The 27,186-nt window shown below is 43.3% G+C and overlaps 1 protein-coding gene across 1 annotated transcript; it reads right to left on the bottom strand.

The window, feature by feature from the left end:
- Positions 1–13,156: 13,156 nt before the first annotated feature.
- On the bottom strand, positions 13,157–14,200 carry LOC113919805 (40S ribosomal protein SA-like). Its single transcript, XM_027589536.2, has one exon. It carries the CDS (start codon positions 14,134–14,136, stop codon positions 13,249–13,251), a length of 888 nt encoding a protein of 295 aa, XP_027445337.2. The 5' UTR covers positions 14,137–14,200; the 3' UTR covers positions 13,157–13,248.
- Between the last annotated feature and the right edge of the window lie 12,986 nt (positions 14,201–27,186).

Below are 27,186 nucleotides of genomic sequence, written 5' to 3'. Positions count from 1 at the left end.
CTCCCTTCTTTGCCTGTGGTCCTCTCCGGATGAAATCTCAGCATCCCAGCACCTGGTCCCTGCTCAGCTGAGTCAGGGACACTCATTGGCCCTGTCCTCTGTTGACAGCACCCACTGTCTCCCATCCTGCCTGGCTGTACAGGTGGACTCCTGAACAAGGGCTTCCAGGCAGTGTGGTGAAATCCAGGCCCCACTTTACTCCCCAGGCACAACCACTTGGAGGAAGGGAGCCTTTTCCTCCTGTACCCAAAGATGATCTCTGGGCTATGCAGGGGCGGCCAGAACCTCCGCGGCCCTGCCCGGACAGAGCGTAGACCCAGGAGGGAGAGATAGTGAGGACGTAAGCAGACACAAAGGTGGGCTTAGAATCGGGGCAGGGCAACAGAGGAAAAAGGAAGAACAACTGTGGTACCTACCTACATAAGGTGAGGGGACAGGGCTGGCTTCCTGAAGAAGTGATATTTACGCTGTCATCTAAGAGGAGAGAAGGCTGTAGTCAGGGGAGGGACCATGGGAGGGGAAATCCCAGCAGGGAGTCGGTATGACGTTATATTTGTGCATCGGCTGGACTAGGCTATGGTACCCAGTAGCTTGGTCAAACACTAGTCTAATGCTGCTGTGAAGGTATTTTGTAGATGTGATTAACAGATGCAATCAGTTGACTTTAAGGAACAGAGATTACCTTTGACAATGTGGGCAAGCCTCCAAATCACTTGAAGGCCTTAAGAGCAAAAACTGAGCTTTTCCAGAGAAGAAGGAACTATTCTGTCTCAAAGCTGTACCACAGAAGTCCTACCTGACTTCCCAGCCTGCTGGCCTGCCCTAGATTTTGGACTTGTCAGTGCCCACAATTATGTGAGCCAATTCTTTAAAATAAGTATCTTTCTGTGTGTGTATATATGTGTGTGTATATGTGTACATATGTATATATGCACATGCACGTGTGTATGTATGTGTATGTATGGATATATGTGTAAATCATATGTTATATATGTGTGTGGGTATATATATTATTCACACATATGCATACGCATACATCCACGTACACACCCTAGTTCTGGTTTTCTAGAGAATCCTGACTTATGCAGGTGACGTGTGCAAAGGCCTTGAGGGAGAGAGAAGACGAGTCCTTTCGAGGAAGCGAAGAAGGCCGTGTTGGCCTGAGTGTGGTAATCATGGCTCAAGGAGCTTTGGGAAAGCCTGGCAGCGTGGATCATGGAAACCACATTAAGAATGATGTGTTTTATTATCAGTGCAAGGGAAGCCATCAAAGGGTTTTGACTGTGAATTACATAACCTTCTCTTTACTCACGTACCCTGTGGCTAATCCGTTACCTAACAGGTCCATCATGCCCTACCTCCCGTAATGCACCTCAGACATCGCTCCAGCAGTGAGTGTGACTAACGCTGGGAATCAGCAGGTGGGTAGGGGAGTTATTTTGGCTCAGGAAGGCCTTCAAAGGCTTTCAAGTGACATTAACAGGTGGCTCATTAACCCAGCCCCACTGGTTCAGTCTGGGCCTACAGCAGTGACCATGGGGCCAGGCCTGTTCTCAGCAGGAGTCAAATCTTCTTGGCAGCTGGAGGCACACAGGCTCACCGCCACCTCCCACCCTCCCCCCTCCCACCCCACAGGGCAGGCCAGAGTGCTGCTGGCAGGCAGGAGGGAGCCTATGGTTGTGGTTCTTCACACCTGCCTTCTGCATGATGCCACTGGTGCCCTTCTGTTGAATCCTGTCAACCACCCTGGGAAATGAGGTCCCTGCGCTCCAAGTGTCCTGCCGAGGGTCAGGTGGCTACAGGTGGTGGAGGTCCTCAGGGTCTAGGCTCAGGCCTAGCGGCCCCATGCCTCAACTATCTACATAGGAGAGCAAGCAGATGGAAGCCCACTGTGCAGAGTTTCCAAGGCTGGGAGGCTTCACAAGGTGAAGAGACATGGGGTGGAACAGGGCCCTGGATACAAATGCCTCCCAGGGCAAAAGGGAAGGAAAGGATATATGACAGGTTGATAATCCCAGCTCTCCACTGAGGTTCCCCCCACTCTCCTCTGTCCTATGGCCTAGACCGGTATGGGATTGGGTGAGTAGGTGGAGGAGGAAATGAGGAGACAATGTGTATGCTGTGCTGGATCGAGAGGTCTCTTGTAATCTAAACATGTCTTGGTTGAAAAATGCACACCTCACAAAAGTCAATAAGTGAAAGAGATTTATGATGCATCACTATGGCCTTTTCCCTGTGTGGATTTCAAAAGGCCACAATCATTGGAAAGGAGGTTCTTCTACCACTAATACCCTTGTTTCTAGGGTCTGGAATAGATACCTCGCTGTCCCTCTTGTAAGCTCTCTGGAAAAAGCAGCATGCAGGAATCATGGGTCACCTTCACAGGCCTGCATAGTTCCAGTGGCATCCAGCCTTGCTTATGGAATTTCATAGGTTTTTATCTAGTCTAGAACTCCTGTGATCCTTTCCACATAGGCTATGCATTTTCTGAAACAGATGATTTTGATGATATGAAAATATATTCTGGCAAAATGTATCATGACATTTAAATTTTTATTTTGATGAAGTCTGTTTAAAAGAAAAAATCTAAGTGACAACACAAGACCCAAATTTCTGAGTAGCCTGTCCTTTTATGAAATTATTCACATGAAAAAGTTACTTCTGAAACTTGTTCCAGAATGGATTTAAGTTCATGACGCTTGGGGCACCTGGGTGGCTCAGTCAGTTAAGTGGCTGCCTTCGGCTCTGGTCATGATCCCAGCATCCTGGGATTGAGCCCAGTGTCGGGCTCCATGCTCAACAGGGAGTCTGCTTCTCCCTCCCCCTGCTCTTGCGCTCTCTCTCTTTTCTTCTCTCTCTTTCTCCCTCTCCCTCAAATAAATAAATAAAAATCTTAAAAAAAAAAAAGTTCATGATGCTTGTTAGGGCTGAAGAAGAAGGATATGTATCACACTATGTTGTGTATGAGATAAATTTACTGGGATTGCACTTGACCTGGATATAGGATGTGGACACTTCAGGCAGTGTTTCCTCAAACGTTTTTGGCCGTAATTCAATGTAAGATACACATTTTACATTTTATCAGTACACTCACTTATGCAACATGTGTGCATGTACACACATACACACACAGATATTTAAGAAACAAATCGTTTCCCTTATTATGTGTATAACATTTTCATATTTTTTACACTAATATATTCTACTCAATTAAAAAATGGTGGTTGTAACTAGTCTGTTAACTCTATGATCCTCTAATAGGCAGTGAACTGTAGGTTGAAAAACTCTACTCAGGTGCTCACCTGAGAAATTTTAAAGTCAATTGTTGTGTGATTTGTTTTTTAACAGATCTGGGCAAGTTGAATATATTTGTAAGAGGAGGTTGATGAGCCAGAAGAAAGATCTGAAGACAGGGATAATTGATGGAATGGACTCTCAGAGGAGGAAGGAGAGTATAGGATGGGAAGCCTGTGCTTACCTTTGCCTTTGTGCGAAGGAAAGGGCAAAGGAAAGGAACAATTTCTATCTTTGTCTAGGAAGTACAGTATAGTGAATTCTACACTTTTTGTGGGTAAAAACAGGCTGATGAAGTGGATCTGGGGGTCAGCTATAGATCTGCTTTGATTAGAGACAGGCAAAAAAATCAACTATCACACACAATGTCAGTCTTTAAAACTTAAAAAACAGATGGAAAAATCAAATGGAAGTTTAGATTCTCCGGGGATGGAAGCCCTTAAACTCCACCCATATTAAAATGGGACCCCAGGACTCAATCCCCTTATGTGACATTGCATAAAATTTTCAGCTACTTTTAATAGGAAAAATGAACATCACAAAAGTTCCTGAGAAATTGGAGTATAACTGGCTTGACAGGAGGGAGTGGACTGGGGGCCCTAGAAAGTTGGATGAGGTGACACATCAAATTAGCCACCCACGGAGAGGGCTGATTATGTTACTACTATAGAATGGGCTAAGTTCCATTTACACTGACCTCTATGAGCTTGGCTTCAGGTAGGGGATCTGTGGCTGCACACTGGAGGGGGTAAGGAAGTACAGGGGATCCCTTTGTGCATCCTATGGGGTAGGGGGAAAATTAGAAGGGGAAGTAGTAAGGAGACAGTACCAGCTTTTGGCTTTAGCATCCTGAACTTGGCTAACAGGGATGCCCTGGCTTTGCTCCAGGTTGTAGATTTCACTTTTTGGAAGGTTAGGTTTACCCTCTCACTGGTGAGGGTGGCTTCAGGAAGGAAGGCCCTCAGTAAAAGGTACAGTGCTGGGAACTTAGTCTGCTTCTTGGTTGAGGGATGGTAGTGATGGTGGTGGAGAAAGATCCCCCTGTCTAACTGTGTGAGTAGGTATTATAGGCTACAGTCTCTCTCTTGTTTGAAGGGGTGGAAGACATTCCTTTTATACTTGCTTCTGGTCTAGAGGCTTAACAAGGTTAAGGGAATCCACTGACCATCATCTGCTAGTTCACCTGTTTTTTCAGAGAAGGTGAGCAGCCTCCACTGCTGGTTTGCTATGTAGACATTCCCAAATCCTGAGAATAGCTCAGGATATAATCCAGACAAGCTGATTATGAAACAAGTTCTTGGAGTCTTGTTTTCAGATTTTTAGCAGTGCAGGTTAGCTCCTCCATCATGTGGTCGAAGAGTGGGGTGGGATCTTTCAGGCTCTGAGATCCTTGTGTGGGCATTATGTGATTAAATGGGGGAAGCCAGCCCAAGAAACCTGCAGTAGAGATGGCTAAAGGTTCAGAAAGAAAGGCTGTTCTGTGGGCTAAGGGAAATCCAGAGTTCTCCTTGTCTCCATTCTTCTCTAAAAGGAAAGACTGTTGCTACCAAAATAGGCCAAAGGCTAAGGATATTTTATTGGCTACTGCTTTCATTGTGAGGACATTTCAATGAGAAGGGCTTTCCTAGTGACAAGTTCAATTCTAGATGCTCTCTTGCCCCCATCAAAGGGAGGTTGGAGAGGTGAGAGGCAGCCCTGGGTCTCCTCTCCTGGGAGGAGGCTGCTAGGCACACACTCTCTCTCCTTCCTCTTTGACCCCTGACTCTTCCTCCTCCCAGGTTAATGAAAAAAAGCGTGGGGCATGGCCCAAAGGGAGCTAACCAAACTCGGGAATGCCCAGGGTAAGGATTAAGCTCTATCTTATGGAAAAACTCTCCTTCTTACCTCCAGTTTATGCAAAGGAATTTCCAAGTGTGTTCCCATGTAATGGCCAGCATTCTACAGCGGGGCTTGAAGCTGAAGCTCCTAAGGAAAAATGAGCTTATTTGTGGATCAATCTCTGGGACTTTGAGGGCAGAAGTCAACTGTTGTTTGATTTGTTTTTTAATAGATCTGGGCAACTTGAATATATTTGTAAGAGGAAGCTGAAGAACCAGAAGAAAGATCTGAAGACAGGGATAATTGATAGAATGGACTCTCAGAGGAGAAAGGAGGGTATAGGATGGTAAGCCTGTTAGAGGGTCTGTCTTGGGAGGAAGAAGGAATTCTGCTGAGGTAGGAGTTAAAGGAGGAACAAGAGGTGGAAATGCAGAATAACTGAGAGTTGAGGGAAGGGAGGAATGTAAGACTATGAGGTTGGGCTGGGATTTCCTGCAGAAGAAGGACGGAGATGTGGGGTTTACAAGACCACCCAGAAGCTAGAGGTAAGCCAGATAAAAAGTGAGCCCTATTTGCCCAGTTCAACCCAAACAGCTATGCTTTTATTTGCTTTATGTTAAGGTTTCCTGTACGATTTGCTGAATACTTAACAAGGCCGTGAAAACCATTGTCCAGAGCAGCAAGCACAAGAGCTATCCTTAGACCGGGCACAGAGCAAGGCAGTGTGGTGTGAAGAGATTTGGGTTCTGGAGTCGGACATCCCTAGGATGGAAGGGCTCTGCTTCTTCTCATCCTGCAAGTGACTTATACCCTCCATACATCAGGGATCTCATCTATGACCTCAGTGCTCCTGGGGAAAGGCATCAGGAAAAATTTTCTAGACTGGAGCAGAAGGCTCCTCTAGAAAAGGGTTTGAGACTTAAGAGAAGGTTAGGAATCAGTAAAATCCTCACCTGCATAGCTTTTCCACTGGCATCTGCACTAGTAGAGGCTGCCATGGGAATTGTGTTGGGCACTGTCATGGTATTCATCTCGCCAAGGCATATGGAAGACATTGGTATCTTTAATTCATGGCTGGCCACCTGCACAGGCAAACAGAATGTGCTGGTCCCAAAGTGAAACTGGGACAATAACCTAAACCTATTAGAAAAGCTTTTTTTCTCTTTCAAAAAGTGATAAGGAGATTCATCATCTATGGTTCAAATAGACATTTTCAAACCAAAATTTTTATAAAGAGTTTTAAAGTTTTAAAATGGGAAGTGTTTTTCTATACCCCAAACCTCTCAAGTGCCATGGGTCAGGACAAATCCTACAACATCACATGGCATGGGGTTAAAGTAGGATTTATTGTGGAAAGGGGAATCCCAGAGAGAGAGAAAGCACAGATTCTCCATCCTATCATGACCCACAGAGAGGCCTGCTGGATATGCAACATTCTGGAGGTGGGGCCCTAACTCTGTCATGGGTTCCCTTTGTAGAGGGTGAGAAAGTAGACTTGTTGATGGAGCAATGGATAGGTTGTCTGGCACTAGGAAGTCTGAACCTGGGGTGCTAATTATGGGTAGGACTGTTCTGGGAATGTTGGCAGCCTAGCACTTGGACTTAGGAGCCCATGAGAAGTTACAGACCTTCTGCCAGAGGGAGAGAAGCCCTCTGGTCCCTGGGGAAGGGGAGTTTTGGTGAGAGACAAGGGAGGTAAAGCCCCCTTCCCAAGTTCCAGCTGACTTATTTCCTGGTAATCCAGAATAAGCTCCTTAGGGACACTTGTGGGCGATTTTGGTCATTGCATCACAAAGCCCCCAAACTGTATAATACAGTGTCTGGGAATATTTCATAAATTCTACTTTTGACTGATGGCAAAACTGAACCTACCTCTTTCACCTGTTTCATTTTGGTATTTACACCTTGCCCCAATTCAACTCTACCATGAGCAACCAATACAGACCCATCTGCGTAGACTTGAACCAGAGAAGCAGCCTGGAAATAAAAATGAGAAATCGGTTCTTCCTGCCACCTGTACCAGAATCTTTGACAGTGAGGCACTAACAAGAACAGTTACCCAAAGCCCCTAGAATAAAGCCACAGTTTCATGCTATTAGGGACAGGACCAATGGTTTCATTCAAAGGTGTGTGCCACTTGTGAATAGCAAAGGTGCCGTTCTATGAAAACCGAGAAGGAAACGCCCGAATGTGTACCATATTGTTCGACTTTGGTCATGAGCTGTCTCACAGTCCTCTGGCTGGTTTCTGCAGCACTAACTAGTCATAGTTTGAAGGCCTGCTGGGCACAGTTCTCCTCTCTGAGTCTCTTTTAGTATGCGGCTGATTTCAGCAAGGAGAGCTCTTCACCCTGCTTCACCTACTCTGCAAAGCAATAACAGATGGACTCAAACTGTTAGCAACCAGGAGAATTTAGACCTTATTGCCTTTTGTTAGATTGCAGACTGCCTTTAGTTGTCATTTAGGGACTGACATTGTCCTAGTGAGTTTATTCTCCTTAGTCCTCTGAGCATATTACTCTCAGCTGCTTCTGCGGAGTAAAAAGCATGCAGATAAGTAAGGAATAAGAGAAAGTAACATATAAAGACAAAAGTGGTCCATTATTTCATCACTCACACACACCCTGTTATTATAAGAAAAATCAATTAGTGCTAATGTAAGTCCACAACCCCTTAACTGCAATTCTGAATTCCAAAAAACCCTGACAACCAATTTGGTGGACAAATCTGACTCAATCTCATCCAATTATAAGATTCATAGTCTTCAAAAAATTCCAGTTAGTGTGAATAATCATACACTTCACTGCAGAAATATTAACACGTTTAAATAGGGTATGTTGCTCTAGACTCCACTGAAGATTTTATGTAATATGTGTAATACAGATATGATCTTTTAAAATAAAAAAATTTAGAATTCCAAACTATATCTGGCCTCAAGTTTTCCATAGAAGGGATTATGAACATGTACCTAGAAAAATCAAACAATACAAGAAGGCATGAGATGAAGACTGAAAGCTCCCTGCACGCTCATCAGTCCTGCTCCTCTAAAAGTAACTGCTGACATCAGTTCCTTGTAATTCCTTCTAGAATTTATTTTTATGAATGTTATAAATATTTTGAAATAATTTTTAAAAGGTATATTATAAACACAATTCTTACATAATTTTCCATATCAACATATATGGGTCTACCTCATTTGTTTTAATATCTTCCCAGTAGTTCATTATATAGAAGCATCATAATTTATTTAACAAGTCCCAAATAAGGCATACTTTGTATATTGATTTTTTAAGTCTTATATCAATATCTCCCCACAATGAACGTCTTTGTGTATATACCTTGGCAAAAAAGTTTTCGTGAATATGTTCATTGGTTAAATTCCTGAGTGACAGTGGACTCAGGGTTTCTTTTTGGGGTGATAAAAATATTCTAAAATTAGATTGTGGTGATGGTTACACAACTCTGTGAATATACTACAAACCACTGAATTGTACGTTTTAAATGGCTGAATTTTATGGTATATGACTTATATCTCAATGAAGCTGTTAACTCTTAGCAGTGAAAGCAGTAGGTCTGAGGATATGTGTAGTAAAATGTTTATAGTTATTTTTGTAATTGTGCACATTCAGCCATATCCTCACCAGCATGACTCTCTGCTTTCTTGCTTGGGCTTTTATGTTATGGTAATTATTGTTTGCTTATAGGAATGCCCTTGAGCCTGGGGGTCTGGAAGGGCTTTCCTGAACAGTCCCGCCCTAAAAGCGACTTCACTTTTGACAAGTAGCATTTTGAATCTGCTCTGCTCCGGTGGGCCCAGCCTTAACTGGTGGGTGTGATCTAGGCCAAGGGCCTTCCCTGAGGGTTTTTCATGGATGGAAGGGTGTCACTCCACCAATGGGATGAAGCTGGTACAGCCTATGAATGGGCACATTTCTTCTCCGGAGGAGTTACTGCCCTTGGTCGTGAGGGTGTATGGCGCTACCCTTCAGCAGCCAGCTGCCCCAGGACTGCAGCAATTCCATGTTAATCTCATCAATGTGGGTAAGATTTACACTTCCTTTATATTTCCCACGTTATCTAACACACTTCATAACTTAAGAATGCTTTCACATGTATTATCTCATTTAATCCACCTGACAATCCTCTGAGACTGACTATTGTATTCCCATTTTGCAGATGAGGAAACAGATGAGAACTGGAGATCTGTCAGGGTTACACAGGGTTCAACACACAGAACCAGGGCACAAACCCAGACCTCCTAGTAGCAGATCCTGTTTGCAACCCATTGCCTCGATTACATCATCAGTCTCACTGCAGGTGCCAGGTAAAGGTGTGCAGAGTTGAGTGGCTCTGGGTTTTCTCTTTCTTGATTGAGAGCAGATGACAAGTGACTTGAGAGGGAATGTATATAATGTGGATTCCGAGGGAGGCAGAGAGGCTTTGCCACCCCCACCTCATTACAGTTCCCTTTCAGCTACGGCTTTTCCACTCAGCTTGATACTAGGTTTGTTTCAATTTACTCAATCACTAGGTAAAGAAGAATGGTAGGAAGTAGCAGATGAGGGAATATTCTCACATAAAGACATTAAGATATTGTATGCCACAACTCCATTTATGTAGATGAATGTTTACTTATGATTATATAAATATGGAGAAAGAAATGGAAGGATGTATACCTAACTATTAATACTGGTTACCTGCGGGTATGTGTGTGTGTGGGGGGGGAGGCAATATTCCCTTACCCCCCAAAACAAAGCAAAACAAAAAAGGCAAAACCTTTTAAAATGTGCCTACAACTACATACAGCATGTAAAAAAGAAACTCTAGTGTGTAAAGTTATACAGACATGTACATATGCATTGAGAGGTATAGAAAAGGATATTAATGTATCAGTGAACATGTTTTATAATAACAATAAGCGTATTATTTATATAATTACAAAAAGCATATTATTTATTTTTAAAAAAGCAGTATAGGGCGCCTGGGTGGCTCAGTTGGTTAAGCGACTGCCTTCGGCCCAGGTCATGATCCTGGAGTCCCGGGATAGAGTCCCATGTCGGGCTCCCTGCTCAGCGGGGAGTCTGCTTCTCCCTCTGACCCTCCCCCCTCTCATGTGCTCTCTCTCTCTCATTCTCGCTCTCTCAAATAAATTAATAAATAAAAATAAAAAAATGTATTCTAAAAAAGCAGTAAAGCTATTTTCATTCAGAAAAAAACATTGGCCACTAAAATATATATTTTAACAACTTTTCCTTGAAAGAAGGTATACTAAGCAGCTATGTGGTCAGGTATAAAAAATGGTTGGCAACCCCTTGTCCAAGTATGTATTTGATGGGGCTCTGAATGTTGTCAGAGGTTGCTAAACTGGGAAAACATGGAGATTTAGGCACTGTTCTAGAAATCTCTCATTAAAATACAGATTTTACCAGGTGGGTGCAATTCATTAATCTATAATCTCAAGTTAGTGTCTCTCCAGAGCAGAAGGGATAATGTCTTGAGCAAATAGGACCTTGTCAGGTAAAAAGTTCTGGGAGACAGGTATGACTGGAGGGCAGATCACAGGCAACTTTGGGCATGTTAGTAAATATACATATACATTAATTTGGGGAAAAAAAAACTAAGCTAGTCACTGTCTTCCCTGAACTTAGTGGTTGGTTACAATCACAATTTTGGGTGTGGTTAATCACACTATTCAAAGAAATCTCTGTTAACAAAGTAAGGATTATGTTTTCAAATCATCTAGTGGTAAATGAAATTGCTGAAGTAGACACATGAATCCATTTGGGGCAGTTTAACACATTGGAGTTGCTCTGTTTCCCAGGGACACCCGTGGGAAGGTGGTTGCGAGAAGCAAGAGAAACATCTTGTAGAGTTTCATCTCTTTGGCAAGGAGTCCCTGAATATTCTATGTAGCAGTGTTCATATATTTTCAACTTTTTTCTCAATAATCTAGTGTAATCTCACAAAACTCAGTTAAAACTATTGTTCTAAAACCGCACTCATTAACGTTGCCTTTCAGGAATCTGAGTTTCTTTGATTTCAATGGCACAAATCGCTAGCAGAAATGTTGGTATCTTCTCTGTAGTTTTCCATTGATTCCACTGTGCCTTTGTAGGAAAGACCATAACATGGATCTTATTTTTCTAGACTAGTAAAGCAATTTCAAAGACATTAGAAAGGAAGACCCAATACCTCAAAAAGTTGTTTCACCTTCTCATTTATGTAACATAACAATCCATTCACCCATCCATTAACCAACAAACCATCCATCCATCCATCCATCCAGACATTTATGCCTTGTGCTTGCAGAGGAATAATGAAATGATTAAGGCAAGGGCTTATCTTACAGCCTATAATGAGAAGCCCTAAAGGGAAATCAACAATTTCACCATCGTGTGACTTCAATCGGTTAAAAACCAAGAGTAGGTGGTGCAGGGCCAGTACAAGCCTTCCAAAAGTCATACTTAAGGGTTACACAAAAGCATGACAACAGCTGTTAAGTGGGATTGTGACTTAAGGTAGTCCTCAAAATTATCTGTATCTAAAAACACACTTTGGTGTTTTTAGTATCAGTTTTCCTTACAGGCCTTCTTTGTTGTCAGTAATTGATCATTAACCAATAGCATGTGACTGCTATAGCAAATGGAAACATATCTGCCAAACCAGTACCAAAACCTTGAGAGTTGATAGATAATTTTCTAAAAGTTAGTACCAATACATCTTTTTTTTTTTTTAAGATTTTATTTATTTATTTGAGAGAGAGAGAGAATGAGAGATAGAGAGCACGAGAGGGAAGAGGGTCAGGGGGAGAAGCAGACTCCCTGCTGAGCAGGGAGCCCGATGTGGGACTCGATCCTGGGACTCCAGGATCATGACCTGAGCTGAAGGCAGTCGCTTAACCAACTGAGCCACCCAGGCGCCCAGTACCAATACATCTTTTATTATAAGCTCTTAGAAAATTGTTTTCAGACTTAGAAGCATTTCTGAAAATTACCTGATAATAAAATGTCTTTGGAATCTAACTGAGAATTTTACTGGGATAATGGCAATTCCTCTCTTCTTCCATTAACTCTGCTGGTTAAATTCCTCTACAGCTCTTTTCCTGCTAGAGTATGAAGAGTTTTCACACATTTCTGCCAGCATCCTATCAGATTCTTTGGATCAAATTCTTGCTTGCAAGTTGTCCTACCAATTGTTTTGTACACTTTTAACTCCCTAACCTGGAGGGTGAAGATGCCAAGCTTCGTAAGACCCACAGACAATGTGTGTCCATGACAGAGATTAGCCTGTAGAATATTATGGAACCAACATGAAAGAACATACTGAAGAAAAATTAAGCATTTAAGATTCAACAGTTTTAAGAACTGAAAAGATTGTGCTTCTATCTGTTCGAAGACTTTTTCTGATGACTAGTCCTGTCTGTTAACTTCTCTGGTGGCAGGTGGCATCTGGCTGCTATAGCTGCCATCCAAGTCTCTGTTAAAAATACTCCTTGGGGAGGGGTGCCTGGGTGGCTCAGTCGTTAAGTGTCTGCCTTCGGCTCAGGTCATGATCTCCAGGTCCTGGGATTGAGCCCCACATCGGGCTCCCCGCTCAGCAGGGAGTCTGCTTCTCCCTCTTCTTCTGCCTCTCCACACTGCTCCTGTTCTCTCTCTCACTCTGTATCTCTGTCTCAAATGAATAAATTAAAAAAAAAATTCTTTAAAAAACAAATACTCCTTGGGGAAAACCCAACCCCCTAGAAAGCTCTATTGGACAGCAGATTAGTTTTGCAGGCTCGGCCTTGAGCCCACAGGTTAAGAACCTTATAAGCATTTTGCTTGAGTAAAGCATTTTCTATTACCTGAAAAGTGTTCCAAGTACAAAGGGGATTAGAGTGATGAAATCTGGATTGATGCCACCTTAAGTAGGCAATAATCAAATTCCCTATTCAGGCCGGAGGAATGTCAGCCCTTCTGAAATGTATTTTTCTACTTGATTCTCAGAGGCAACCAGAGAGAACTACCTCACAGGTTCCCCAGCAACCTACCTCAGTGACCAGCTACTTATTTTTTTTTTCGACTTTTACAAACTGTTTATTTTCCGTCAACCTTTTCCATTTCTATTTCCATTTTGTGTGCCTTTGTGGAAGACCAGCTTAAGACCACTCAGTGGTTGTTCCTACCCATTCAGTGGCCTGAGCAGTGGGAGCTGCAGACCAGTCTTCAGTGGCCGGCTGGGCGCTCCAGTCTTCAGTAGGGAACTGCCGAATAGGCACCGAGGGCGCCTGCACGCCTTCAGACCAGTCTGCGACTTCCGGCTGAGTAGCAGTGAACTCAGGAGCTGGAGCTGTCCATTCACCCTGAAATTCCTCCTTGGTCACAGCCTTTTCAGCAGCGACCTGCTCTTCCTTTTCAATCTCTTCAGGATCTCTGTAGAAGTAGAGATCAGGCATGACCTCCCATGGGTCTTCTCGGGAAATGGTGCCACGCATGCACAGAACTTCCCTGGCCAGCATCCACCACATCAGACCCACTGAGTGAGCTCCCTTGTTGTTGCAAGGGATGGCAATGTCCACATAGCACAGAGGAGAGTCTGTGTTACACAGAGCAATGGTAGGCAGGTTAACAAAGGACGCCTCTGTAAGAGGCTGGTGGTCAGCCCTGGGATCAGTAACCACCAGAAGTCTTGGCTCCCGGAAGGCTGCCTGGATCTGGTTAGTGAAGGTTCCAGGAGTGAAGCAGCCGGCAATAGGAGTGGCTCCGGTAGCAGCAGCAAATTTCAGCACAGCTCGCTGGCCAGTATTCCTGGACGATATGACACTGACATCAGCTGGGTTTTCAATGGCAACAATGGCACGAGCTGCCAACAGAAGCTTCTCCCAGGTTCTCTTCAGATTTATGGTGTAGATACCATCACTTTTCCTTTTGTAGATGTACTGTTCCATTTGAAAGTCAAGGTTGGTGCCACCTAAATGGGTGCCTGCTGCAAGGAATTTGAGGACATCCTCCTCCTTCATTTGCAGGACATCAAGGGCTCCGGACATTGTGAAAGTTTCCCTTTAAGTTACGACGGGAACGCAAAACAACGCCGTATGGACCCTTCCCCGGGTAGCTTGGAAAGGACCCAGCTACTTAATTTTAAATTACAAGTATTTCATATACAGATGTATATATGCCCATACTTATATGAATAGATAAAAGGTATTTCTGCAACTTGAACTAATTTATATTCTGTATTTGGTAGAAGTGGGAACAACTTAATGTTTGTTTTTTAAAAAATTTTCTAACATCTCAAAATGTTGAGTGTTATGGATACTCAGAGTTTTTTCCTTTAGGCTAGAGACTTCCTTAGTATTTCCTGAGATCTTCTCCATTTTTCTTTCTGCATATTTAAAACATGAAGCCTCAAGTAAAGTCCAAAGTTTCAGATAATGACCTAACCAAAACATTTTGGTACTGATGGCCTCGAATCAGCAAGTCCATTGCCAGGTGGAGAGAAGAAGGGAAAGACCAGTTCTGCCACTTGGGAGCAGTCATTCCCAGCCTTTTGTGGAGTTAGGATCTCAGGACAGCATTTTTTCCTCCAAGGTGCTAGTGCACATTTGCTTTTTAAATTAGAATATATTTATTTTGAGAATGAACAAAAAAACCTGCATGTCAGGGCGCCTGGGTGGCTCAGATGGTTAAGCGTCTGCCTTCGGCTCAGGTCATGATCCCAGGGTCCTGGGATCGAGTCCCGCATCAGGCTCCCTGCTAGGCGGGGAGCCTGCTTCTCCCTCTGCCTCTGCCTCTCTCTCTCTCTCTCTCACTTTCATGAATAAATAAATAAAACATTTAAAAAAAAGAAAAAACCTGCATGTCATAAAACCATAGGTGGGTGGGTCATGAAAATTCCATTCAGGAGTCCAATGTGGGTTTCCGTTTAAGGTTTTGTTAGGGAGCAAAGGTAACAAGTGGGGCTTCCTTCTGATGAAATGAGCAGGTTGAGAAAAGACAAGTGCTGAAGCTTCTAGGACAGGCAGAAATACCGGGGCAGAGTGGAAAAAAAGCCAAAGACGCCAGTGATGTCTTCCAACCCATTGTCAAGGGATTAGACAGTGAGTGAAAGAGGCCATGGGAGGGGCTCCGTGATTTTGGAGCATGAGACACTGCAAGGGCAGCTGGGCCTGGACGAGGGCCAAGGATGGGCCCAGGCTCTGGGCTGGGGAGGAGGTGCTGACAGGTTTGTAGGTAGACCGTTTCCCTTGCCATAAGCAGAGGAGGGATTTGCCTGGGACAGTCTCAAAACTCTGCCCTCCTTCCGGACACCAAGAACGTCCTCTGACCCTTACTGGCCTTGCCTAGGGTGAAGGAGGTCGGGGGGAGAGGACAAAGGATGACTGAGCTCTGTAGAAGTGAAACATGGTGAAATAGTTTGAAAGCTGGCCTAAAGCACCCCTTCCTGTGGGCCAGGAGGAACAGCATCAGGGAGGCAGTTCTTATGTTGGCCAGCTCTCATATAGTATGGAAGTCTGCCTTCCACTCGTATCCAATGTTCCCCGGTTGCATCTTCCATTAGACCCGGGAATGGCTCTACTCCTTCCTTCCACAGCTCTTCAGAACTTTGAGCAGGGCCAGCCCCCTGGATGGGCTGCACTGGAGTCCTAATCCCAGCTGCCTAAATCAGCTGAAGATGGGTTTGCCGAGGGTCAGTGTGGGGGAGCTCTTATGTGTGACAGTAGGTGCCAGAGGGTTGGGGCAGGGCAGGGGAGGAAATCCAAAGCCCCAGCTCGGAGACTGCAGGGAGCGGACGGGGGAAGGGGGGGCGAATTCTGTCCTGGCTGACCAATAGCTGTGTTTTTGTTTTATTTTGTTTCCAGCATTCACACATGCAGCCCTTCCTCCCTAGGGGACTTCTTGTATCTTGACTGTACCTCAGCTCTTTTGTTCCTCAGACTAAGCATTTTGGGTTTCTTCCACTGTTTTTAATGATGTTTTTCTCAAATCACTGTTCTGGTTGACTTGATACTCTGGTAAGTCCTATCAAAGGACCCTCAACTGCTTATCTATCTGTGGAATGAATGAATGATCACTCCAAGGAAGGCAGGCGTGTATGACTTCTTCCTCCCTGACTGCTTTATAGTGTGCTCTCACATGCTGCATTTCAGCACACACTCATTGAACATCTTTTATGTGTATTTTATGTGCTAGATACTAGGAAAATAGAAATGCAAAGACAGGGACCATCTTTCCACAAGAAGCCAATGGTCTGGCAGGGAGACTGGCCTATAATCAGACCTTTGATTCAGATTGGGAAGTTCAATGCTCAAAGTCTGTACTAGGTACCAGGAAGGAGAGACAGCATCTGGCAAGTGGGAAGTGCCCATGAATTCTGATGCTGAGTGAACTAATTCTGTAGGGAATCTAGGCTCTCTCAGGGAGATTTCCTAGGGAGGATGATACCTGAGTAGGGATTGCTTCTAATCTGTGGTGGCATGGGAAACCACCCATGCTTGTAAGTTAGGCTCGATAAAGCTCTGAGTGAGAACCAAAGAGCCTTTCTTACAGCCTGAACTCTTCTGAGGTTTAATGCTGCAGCTTTGCAATGGTTATTTTAGATTCTTGGTGGTATTTTCTGCTTCCTTCTAGATTCGAAGCTATATTCCACAGTGCTTAAGTTGCCTGAAGAATATCCTTTAGGGAAGTGGGAACATTTGTATAACTAGGTTACAAATGCATTGGATGAAGCAGGCTTGCATAAGTTTCAACCCAGATCCTAGTATATCTGTATTCCTGAGGGCCTCAGAAACTGGAGATCTGTACATGCCATAGCTTCTGCTCACATCTTCATCTTCTTTTAGCTTTTCTCTCACCCCTGCTCCCTTTTATGTGCAGTGACTCAACTGTCATATAGAATAGCAGCAGTGAGGCTTGATAAAAAGGTGCAGCAATCACACTGTCTGGGGAATCCTGGTGAGCACAGGGCTCTGCAGATATTTGGAACTTCAGGTTGGTGAATCACCGAATTTGTATGAAATATAATGACTTTCCACTTACCTTAACACATACCAAGCAGTGGAAGGCATTCTCCAGTTATTAACATGCCATCCTCATGTTCTAGAACAAAACGGATAGGTCCTAGAGAGGAAAACAAGAGAATCACAACTTTATATGACTTGAGATTGCGAGTTCAGCTTTGTGGAATGTTCCAGAAATCACTGATATCCTCTTGCGTATACAAGAGACAAAGAGTAGAATTACTCCCAGAAAAGAGTAGGAAGCTATGAATTTCTTGCTTTTCACAATAAATGAGGCAGCTAGAAAGCTATCTTAATGCTTAAGTTCTTTTTCTGTAGCTGTTTCTTAGGAGTAATGACAGACCACTTTTTGCGGTTGTTTTTGTGCACAATTCTCAGTTTTTAAGATTGGTCATCAACAGCTGTTCACTGGATACTCTCCGAATAGGTTAAGACTTTTTTTTTTTATTCCTTTCTGATACCTTTTGGCCAGATTCATTTTGCATTAATGACATCAATGATTAACTGCTTTGCAAAATTTAGTTTTAAGTCCAATTTCTCACATTCTTCATCCAAACACTGATCCATCTTCAAATCCTGCCGTTCAGTTCTTCTCTCACAGCATTTCCAGGATCCAGCTTTCTTATTTCAATAGCCATCCTCTTGTCTGAGACTTAATTTCCTTGCATCCCAACTACAGCAGTTGTTCAAATTCCAGAGTCTTCTCTGGCCATTTCCATCTTCAACCCACCCCATAAAAGGGGCAGAGGCTGCCTTCTAAGGAAACATCCCTCGGATTATGACTCCCATAACAGAAACCTAGTGGTTTCCCTTCAGTATACTGAACCTCACTCTTTTCTTCTTTCAATATTCCACTTAATATTACCTCCTTTATGAAGCTCTTAAGCTCCTAATTTTAGTTGAACTACTAAAATAGAACATATGCCTCATGCCTTTTTACGTGGCAGCAGCCCATGTGCCGCAAAGATAAACCTGGGTGTGTGGCGGACACAGGGGCAGGGCTGGAAGTAGGTGGCCAGATGGAAGCTGGAAATGGTCCCACTGCCGCAGGTGAGAAGTGGTGAGGGTAACCCCACAGCAGCAGGACGGGAGGAACTTTAAAGAAAGGAGCCTCCCTTTCTTTCTATGATGTCTATGTTTCTGCTTAGCACAGGATCCGTTTAACCCAGACATCAATCAGAAAATGATTCCTGCCACTTTGTTGGTCCACTGGTGTAGAATGCTCTGCTGGGTGACACTTGGCATAGAGAGGTAGGAAGACCTGGAGGTTCCTCTGGATTAGAGGCCACAGAATGAGCAGGAGGTGTTCTTTGCAGTGAGTGATGGTGGGAGCAGCCCCTGAGGAAACGCAATGACAAATGGACTGGGTGTCTGTAGGAACTGAGAATAATCTGTGGAGTGCAAGAGGGCCATGAATCGGACAGCCACAGAGCCATGGGAGATAATAAAGACACTAGAGACATAGACATGGTGTAGAATTGGGGCAGAGAAAGAAGATAAGGACAGTCTTTAGCTAAAATGGGCTGAAGACTCACCAATTCTTGGATGAGGAATTAACTGAAAATTAATATCAAAGCACCACTGCATAGAATTTTTATTTTATTCACTATAATGACATCTTTTTTAAAAAAAGATTTTAATTATTTATTCATCAGAGAGAGAGCGAGCACGAGCAGGGGGAGCAGCAGGCAGAGGGAGAGGGAGAAGTCGGGTCCCTGCCGAGCAGGGCTCCATCCCAGGACTCTGGGTCATGATATAAATATTAATTTTTAAGGATTTTGCCAATTGCAAAGCACAGGTGGGAGCTATTAATTCTGCTTTAGGGGCAGATGTGTTTGCTGACAGGGCTCTGGCCTCAACAGTCTGAGTTAGACTGACTAGAGCATTCCCAGCTTTTCTTATTCCTTTTTCCATGAAGCTCTTGTCATCAGTAAACCACCTGTCATTTGTATTTTCAATAGGGGCATCTTTTAAATCTGGTCAACTAGCATAAACAAAATCGATAACCTCTAAACAGTTATGCTCTATACAAGTACAATGGTCAGGTCCAGGCATAAAGGTAGTTAGGTTTAAAGTCTGACAGGTTTCAAGTATTATTTCAGGCATACCTATAAGCATTGCCTGGTGTTTAATAAACTGGCCTCCTATCATCTATTGGTGGCCTTTGTTCTCTAAGACATTCTGGACCTGATGTGAAGTCATTACTGACAGGGACTGTCCTGTTGTGAGATCTGAGGCTCCTACCAAGAGGGCTGTTGTATGCTTGGCTAAAGCCTCTACTTGTAACTGTACATCCACAGAGGTGGCTTCTAGGATAAATATAACTATGAGGGATGATGCCATCAAGAAGCCCTCTTTGAGGTCTAGCCTTAATATCTTAATTAATGAGGAATCACTGGCAAGTGGGGGAAGACTTGTCAAGAGATAAGGGCATCCCCACATCATTATCCAGTCCATTCACAAGGAAAGTGGGGTCATCCATTATCTCCACAAGTCCATAGTTAACCCTATGGAATGGGGTATGCCCTGGCTTTTAGGGAATGATTTTGTCATCCCAGCCACATGGAATTGGTCAAAGTGATAGCTGAGTTATACAATTGTTGGGGAATCAATCCCATTTTCCAGCTGTTTAAATAATCATGTGTCCATGGGTTCCTGTTATTATCCCCACAGAATAAAAAGCATGAAGATTTTCTATATGAACTATTGTGCAATTTCTCTGAAGTTTACTTCAAGTTGTCTAGCTTAGGTAAACAACAAACATTTAAAGACAATCAGATCTTTAGATAAAGTTTCCTTAATCTAGGAGAGCAAACATTAGAGAGCCAGCAGTGTTTCAAAAAAGAGTACAAAACTATAATCAACTTTTAGTTCATTTAGTCCCATGTTACTATTCTTAGTTAAAATGCAACTTTAGTTAGTGTTTCCTCCAGCAACCTGATTTGGAGGAGGCCTATTTAGATAATTATCATCCAGTGTCAGGAGAGTTTACTAGCTGACCCATTCAGGCAAACACATTCTGCAAGAGGCCCTTAGGTCAGGGTCCTGGTGTAGAGCAATGAAGGCCCAGGTACAAGCAATGAAGGTACCCTAGGTCCATTTGCCCTATTTCCTGCAGAGATCTAACTGATAGATCTCATGGAGGCCATGCAGTGTTACAGGAGCTCAGTCCTTTCCTAAGTTTTGCAAATGCAAATTGTTTCCAGTGGGTTAGAAGGCACACAAGGGAGAGTCCTTGGGAACTGAAGAAGCCTACTGAGGCCATGCTCCCAGAAAAGTAAAGAAGGTCCGTTACCAAATCCCCCCTGACTCCCAGGTGGCATCCCACGCAGGATATGTCAGAGGTTCCCATGTGTCAAAAGCAACTGGAGGTGTCCCTCAAATAAGACATCGCTAATGATCACAATCCTGCCTTCCTGTGAAGGCATTCCTGCTGTAAAAGGCCCTGGAGAGATGCCAGGGTCCCTCCCCTACCCCATCGCACCCTAGGCTGCCGATGGGTGCCTGGTGAATGGACTGAAATACCCATGCCGTGCCATCATATGCCCTGAAGTTTGCGTACTACCCTGCCATTTTAACCCAAGGAAAATACTAGAAAAGTTTTACAAGGGGGAAATTACCTAATTTTGTAGCCTAAATAGTAGAGGGCCTTGACGGAAAACAGTAAAGATGGAAATCCATCATGATCTAAGCGACATTCCAACACATGTGGTCTTCACAGCCAACTTCCCTAGGAAACGGTCCATGGTTGGGCTTTTATTCCATTGGGTACTGGTTTCGGCCGGCCCCCAGTGAAGTTCCCATGGCCAGAAGTGGCTAGACCAGGGATGTGAAGGGGATCACATTAGATCAGGAGGAAACCTCATATGGAGTCTTAAGATTGGTAGCTGTGCTAGTCACTTAGGTGGCTGTCCTGTGCCCAAGACAGACAACTTTGCATAAGGACAGGAATAAAGAGAGGGCATCAAGTTTCTGGGTCTTATTACCATCCTGGCCAGGGTACTGACTTCCAGCCAAAAGGCAGGCTTTCTCCTCCCCATAGAGTAGCCACGGGCTAGAGGATTGCAGCAAGAGCAATCTATATGAAAGTGTTCCAATAACTCTTTGAAGAGCCCCAAAAATGAGAGTAAAGAAGAGAAAAGAAAAAACTCACCAATTCTGCACCAAAGCTCAGAGTCCAGATGTAAAGACTCAAAGCCCCATGTTGGGCGCCATATGATGTGGTTTTGGAATGCAGGGGAGGTTCAGTGGGGTGGAGTCAGAGCCAATGACCAAGAAAGAATTCTTGAGACATCTTTGGTGCAAAATGGTGGTTTATTAAAGCCCGGGGACAGGAGCCGTGGGCAGAAAGAGCTGCCGCACTAGGGTTGTGAGGGGTGGCTGATTATATACTATGGGGTTGGAGGAGGTAAGGAAAACGGGAGGTTTCCAAAATAACTTTCATATGCTAAAGAAGACTCACAGGATACCAGAGGCCTTGCCATTGTCATGTTAAGGTTCTTTACCCCTCTAGTAAGGTATTAACATTCAGATAGTTGGGAACTTCCTTCCTAGAGGAACATTATACTCTGCCCACTTCAAGTATCTGTTGATGAGCTGCAAGCTATAAAGACATTTAATTATATCTACATTCCCTTCTGGAAGCTATTGCTAAGGCTTTTGTAAGTAAACTGAGGGAGACTCAGGTTTTGCAGGATTGTAATCTCTACAGGTTAACTATTTGTTTTTCCTTTAGGGCAGCCAGAAGTGCCTGAGGAATGTCATATATACCCCATGGGGGCAGGGTTGGAGGGGTGTCAGCTTCTGCTTTGTCCTCAGCTTGCCTTCTGTTCCCCCATCAGCCACACCTAGATAATCATGGTAGGTTGGTTGGTAGGAGATGGTATGTCACACTCTCAGGTGTACAGGGGCACTGGGGGAAAACAAATTACTAATTATATTTGTGCAAACTCTCTGGGGCCCCTGAAGAAATCCTTGTAAAATCTGAAATTAAGCCAAATATCTTGTTAGTAAAATCTCAATAACTGAAGCATTATACACAGCCATTAATATTTATTTTTATTTTATTTTTTTATTTCATTTTTAAGTAGGCTCCACACTCAGCATGGAGCTCAATGTGGGGCTTGAACTCAGTACTCTGAGATCAAGACCTGAGCTGAGATCAAGAGTCAGATGCTCAACTGACTGAGTCACCCAGGTGCCCCCAGCCATTAATATTTATGAGGATGTTTTTATAATAAAAATTTAAGTAAACAGCAATGGAGAAAATATTCTAAAATTGAATGTGTAACCAGAAACAAATGAACCTAGCTATATATAAAATTGATATTATCAAAAAACATTAATCCAAGTAATCTTTGAACTTGATATTTGGGCTATACATTCTCACTGGGAAAGACTGTTAGAATAAAAAGAAAGCTTAACTGTGTTTAGTAAGTTTGGATATGGCAGTGTTGAGTGTAGTGATTCTGAAACCATTTTGAGTGTATTGCATGATTGAGCAAATGAATAAGTACATGTATATTGTTGCAAACTAAGGTTTTCACTGTGGGCAACGGGAGATGCAAATATGGAATGGGGAAAAGTGAGGAAGAATCCTGTGGTGTCAGATTGGAATTAGAGTTATCAGTATGGCCTCATTTCTTTAAAAAAATATATATTTCCTAGCTCTGTCCACTGAAAAAGCCTAAGAGCAAAGATAGCCCGGTAGCATCAGATCTGGTTTCTAAACACCATTTCCCACTAAACGTAATCAGGGCTCCTTGGAGGAAAGGCCAGCTGCAGGCTGATTATACACTCAGGAGTTGGGGAGGTGAGGACAACGGGGGTGTCCAGAAGGACTGTCATATTCTAAAGACTCTCAGGATACTGGGGGCCTGGTTATTGTCAAGCTAAGGCTGTTTTTCCCTCTAATGAGGCACTAACATGAAGACAGTTGGGAGTTTCCTGGAGGAATGTTAAATTCCTCGTATCACATGTCCTTGTCAATGGGTGGCAGTTTCAAAAGAAATTCAACTTTATTTTATTTAAAAGATTTTATTTATTTGACAGAGAGAGAGACAGCGAGAGAGGGAACACAAGCAGGGGGAGTGGGAGGGGGAGAAGCAGGCTTCCCACAGAGCAGGGAGCTCGATGCGGGGCTTGATCCCAGGACCGGGGATCATGACCTGAGCCGAAGGCAGACGCTTAATGACTGAGCCACCCCAGCACCAGAAATTCAATTTTATTTACATTTCCTTCCACCTCAGCCTCCCTCAATTTCATGGAGGGGAGGGTGATGTTACGGCTCCAGGAAACTTGAGTTACGGGTCTCTGGAAGTTAGGCTATTGATAAGAAAGTTTTTCCTTGTAAATCACTAAGACATTTGCAAACTGAGGGAGACTCCGGTCCTGCAGGACTGGGATCTCTATCAGTTAACCATCTGTTCTTCCTTTAGTGCAGCCAGGAGTGCCTGAGGAATGTCACACACATCCCACCTTGAGGGTGGGGGAATGGGGTATCAGCTTCTGCTTTGTGCTCAGCTAGCCTTCTGCTCCCTCATCTAGAAGGCTATAGGAACTAGCTTGGAGGGGCTCCTACTGGCCACATTTAGGACAATTTGAGCATCAAAAATAATGGCCAGAATGGATTTTGACACATTAATTAAAAAAAAAAAAAGACTCTGAGTCCACATTGATACAAAAAAATTTTAAAGTTCTTTATAGAAGAATGCCAAGTAATAAATGTAAAGTGCATAAGAGAGTTAGAAGAATTGCCAGGCAAGACTCATCAGTGACATGAAAACTAATGAGTGAGGGGTGCCAGGGTGTCTCAGTCGGTTGAGCCTCTTGATGAGGGAGCAGAAGGCAAGCTGAGGACAAAGCAGAAGCTGATACCCCAACCCTCCACCCTCAAGGTGGGACATGTGTGACATTCCTCAGGCACTCTTGGCTGCCCTAAAGCTAAGGAAAGGACAAACAAATACTTAATGTAGAGAGACCGCAATCCTGCAAGACAGAAGTCTCCCTCAGTTTACAAATGTCTTAGCAATCTACAAGAACAAAGCATTTCTATCAATAACCTAGCTTCCAGAAGGAAATGTAGATACAATGAAATGTCCTTATAACCTGCAGCTCATTGACAGATACTTGAAGTGGGCAGAGTGTAATATTCCTCCAGGAAGCTCCCAACTGTTAATGTCTTGCTAGAAGGAAACAACCTTTTTTTAAAAATTTTTTTAAATTAACATATAATGTATTATTTGTTTCAGGGCTACAGGTCTATGATTCATCAGTCTTACACAATTCACAGCGCTCACCATAGCACATACCCTCCCCAGTATCCATCACCCAGCCACCCCATCCCTCCCACCCCCCTCCACTCCAGGAACCGTCAGTTTGTTTCCTGAGATTAAGAGTCTCTTATGGTTTGTCTCCCTCTCTGGTTTCATCTTGTTTCATTTTTCCCTCCCTTCCCCTATGATCCTCTGTCTTGTTTCTCAAATTTCTCATATCAGTGAGATCATATGATACTTGTCTTTCTCTGATTGACTTATTTCACTTAGCATAATACCCTCTAGTTCCTTCCACGTTGTTGCAAATGGCAAGATTCCATTTTTTTGATGGCTGCATAATATTCCATTGTATATACATACCACATCTTTATCCGTTCATCTGTTGACGGACATCTAGGCTCTTTCCATAGTTTGGCTATTGTGGACATTGCTGCTATAAACATCAGGGTACACGTACCCCTTCGGGTCCCTACATTTGTATCTTTGGGGTAAATACCCAGTAGTGCAATTGCTGGGTCGTAGGGTAGCTCTATTTCCAACTTTTTGAGGAACCTCCATACTGTGTTCCAGAGTGGCTGCACTAACTTGCATTCCCTCCAACGGTGTAGGAGAGTTCCCCTTTCTCCACATCCTCACCAACATCTGTTGTTTCCTGACTTGTTAATTTTAGCCATTTTGACTGGTGTAAGGTGGTATCTCATTGAGGTTTTGATTTGTATTTCCCTGATGCCGAGTGACGTTGAGCACTTTTTCATGTGTCTGTGGGCCATTTGGATGTCTTCTTTGCAGAAATGTCTGTTCATGTCTTCTGCCCATTTCTTGATTGGATTAGTTGTTCTTTGGGTGTTGAGTTTGATAAATTCTTTATAGACTGGATACTAATGCTTTATCTGACGAAACATTTGCAAATATCTTCTCCCATTCTGTCAGTTGTCTTGGTTTTGTTGACTGTTTCCTTTGCTGTGCAAAAGCTTTTTATCTTGATGAAGACCCAATAGTTCATTTTTGCCCTTGCTTCCCTTGCCTTTGGCGATGTTTCTAGGAAGAAGTTGCTGGGGCTGAGGTGGAAGAGGTTGCTGCCTGTGTTCTCCTCAAAGATTTTGATGGATTCCTGTCTCACATTTAGGTCTTTCATCTATTTGAGTCTATTTTTGTGTGTGGTGTAAGGAAATGGTCCAGTTTCATTCTTCTGCATGTGGTTGTCCAATTTCCCCAACACCATTTGTTGAAGAGAGTCTTTTTTCCATTGAAGAGATTGTCTTTTTTCCATTGGACATTCTTTCCTGCTTTGTTGAAGATTAGTTGACCGTAGAGTTGAGGGTCCATTTCTGGGCTCTCTATTCTGTTCTATTGATCTATGTGTGTTTTTGTGCCAGTACCATACTGTCTTGATGATGACAGCTTTGTAATAGAGCTTGAAGTCTGAAATTGTGATGCCACCAGTTTTGCTTTTCTTTTCCAACATTCCTCTGGCTATTTGGGGTCTTTTCTGGTTCCATACAAATTTTAGGATTATTTGTTCCATTTCTTTGAAAAAAGTTGATAATATTTTGATAGGGATTGCATTAAATGTGTAGATTGCTCTAGGTAGCACAGACATTTTCACAATATTTGTTCTTCCAATACATGAGCATGGAACGTTTTTCCATGTCTTTGTGTCTTCCTCAATTTCTTTCATGAGTATTCTATAGTTTTCTGAGTACAGCTTCTTCGTCTCTTTGGTTAGATTTATTCCTAGGTATCTTATGGTTTTTGGTGCAACTGTAAATGGGATCGACTCCTTAATTTCTCTTTCTTTTGTCTTGTTGTTGGTGTATAGAAATGCAACTGATTTCTGTGCATTGATTTTACACAGAAGGAAACAACCTTAACTTGACAGTGGCAAGGCCTCCAGGTATCCTGTGAGTCTTCTTTAACATACGAAAATCCTTCTGAAACCTCCCTTTTCTTTAGTCCCCTAGCTCCCAAGTAGATAACTAGCCACCCCTCACAAACCCGGGGCAGCTTTTTCTGCCCACGGGTCCTGTCCCTGGGCTTTAATAAAACCACCATTTTGCACCAAAGATGTCTCAAGAATTCTTTCTTGGTCATTGGCTCCGGACCGCACCCCACCAAACCTCACCTACATTCCAAAACCCCATCACTCTGACTCTTGATTTTGGCCCAGGTTGTGATCTCAGGGTCCTGGGATGGAGCCCCCGCTCAGTGGGGAGTCTGTTTGTCTCCCTCTGCCCCTCCCCTCGCTCCCTCCCTCTCTCTCTATCTGAAATAATTAATTAATTAACTAATTAAATTAAATTAAAATGAGTGAAAGACTCCTGGGGCACAGAATATTCATTCAGCCTCAAATGAACACTTCCAGAGAGCTTATTCATCTCAAAGGGGAAAGCCACCCTTGCATACGAAGAACCTGGAAGTACCACTTTAACCAGATCATCAAACTGAACATCACTGATAATGGGCCACACAAATGTCATGGGCCTCTAGGTGTGATGCCCTCAAAAGACACCCTTGCCAAAAATAGTTATCCTGAATCTACTCAGGAGGGAACAACCATCTAACCCAAACTAAGGGATATTCCGCTGAATAACTCTCTTGGCTTTTCAAAAATATTCATGCCATTAAAAAAAAAAAAAAAAGTTTGGGAAACTGTTTTAAAGGAGTTAAAAGAGACATATAGTGCATGATCCTGCATTTAGTCCTGGACCAGAAAAAACAAATAAACAAACCTCAAGACATTATCAAACCTATAGGAGAAATCTAAATAAGACTCATATATTACTATTATATCAGAAATATTATT

Source organism: Zalophus californianus, chromosome 3 (assembly GCF_009762305.2).
Source record: "Zalophus californianus isolate mZalCal1 chromosome 3, mZalCal1.pri.v2, whole genome shotgun sequence".
In the NCBI taxonomy this organism is placed as follows: Eukaryota; Metazoa; Chordata; class Mammalia; order Carnivora; family Otariidae; genus Zalophus; species Zalophus californianus.
The sequence above is the reverse complement of the archived record's forward strand: the minus strand, read 5'-3'. Positions and strand labels throughout refer to the sequence as shown.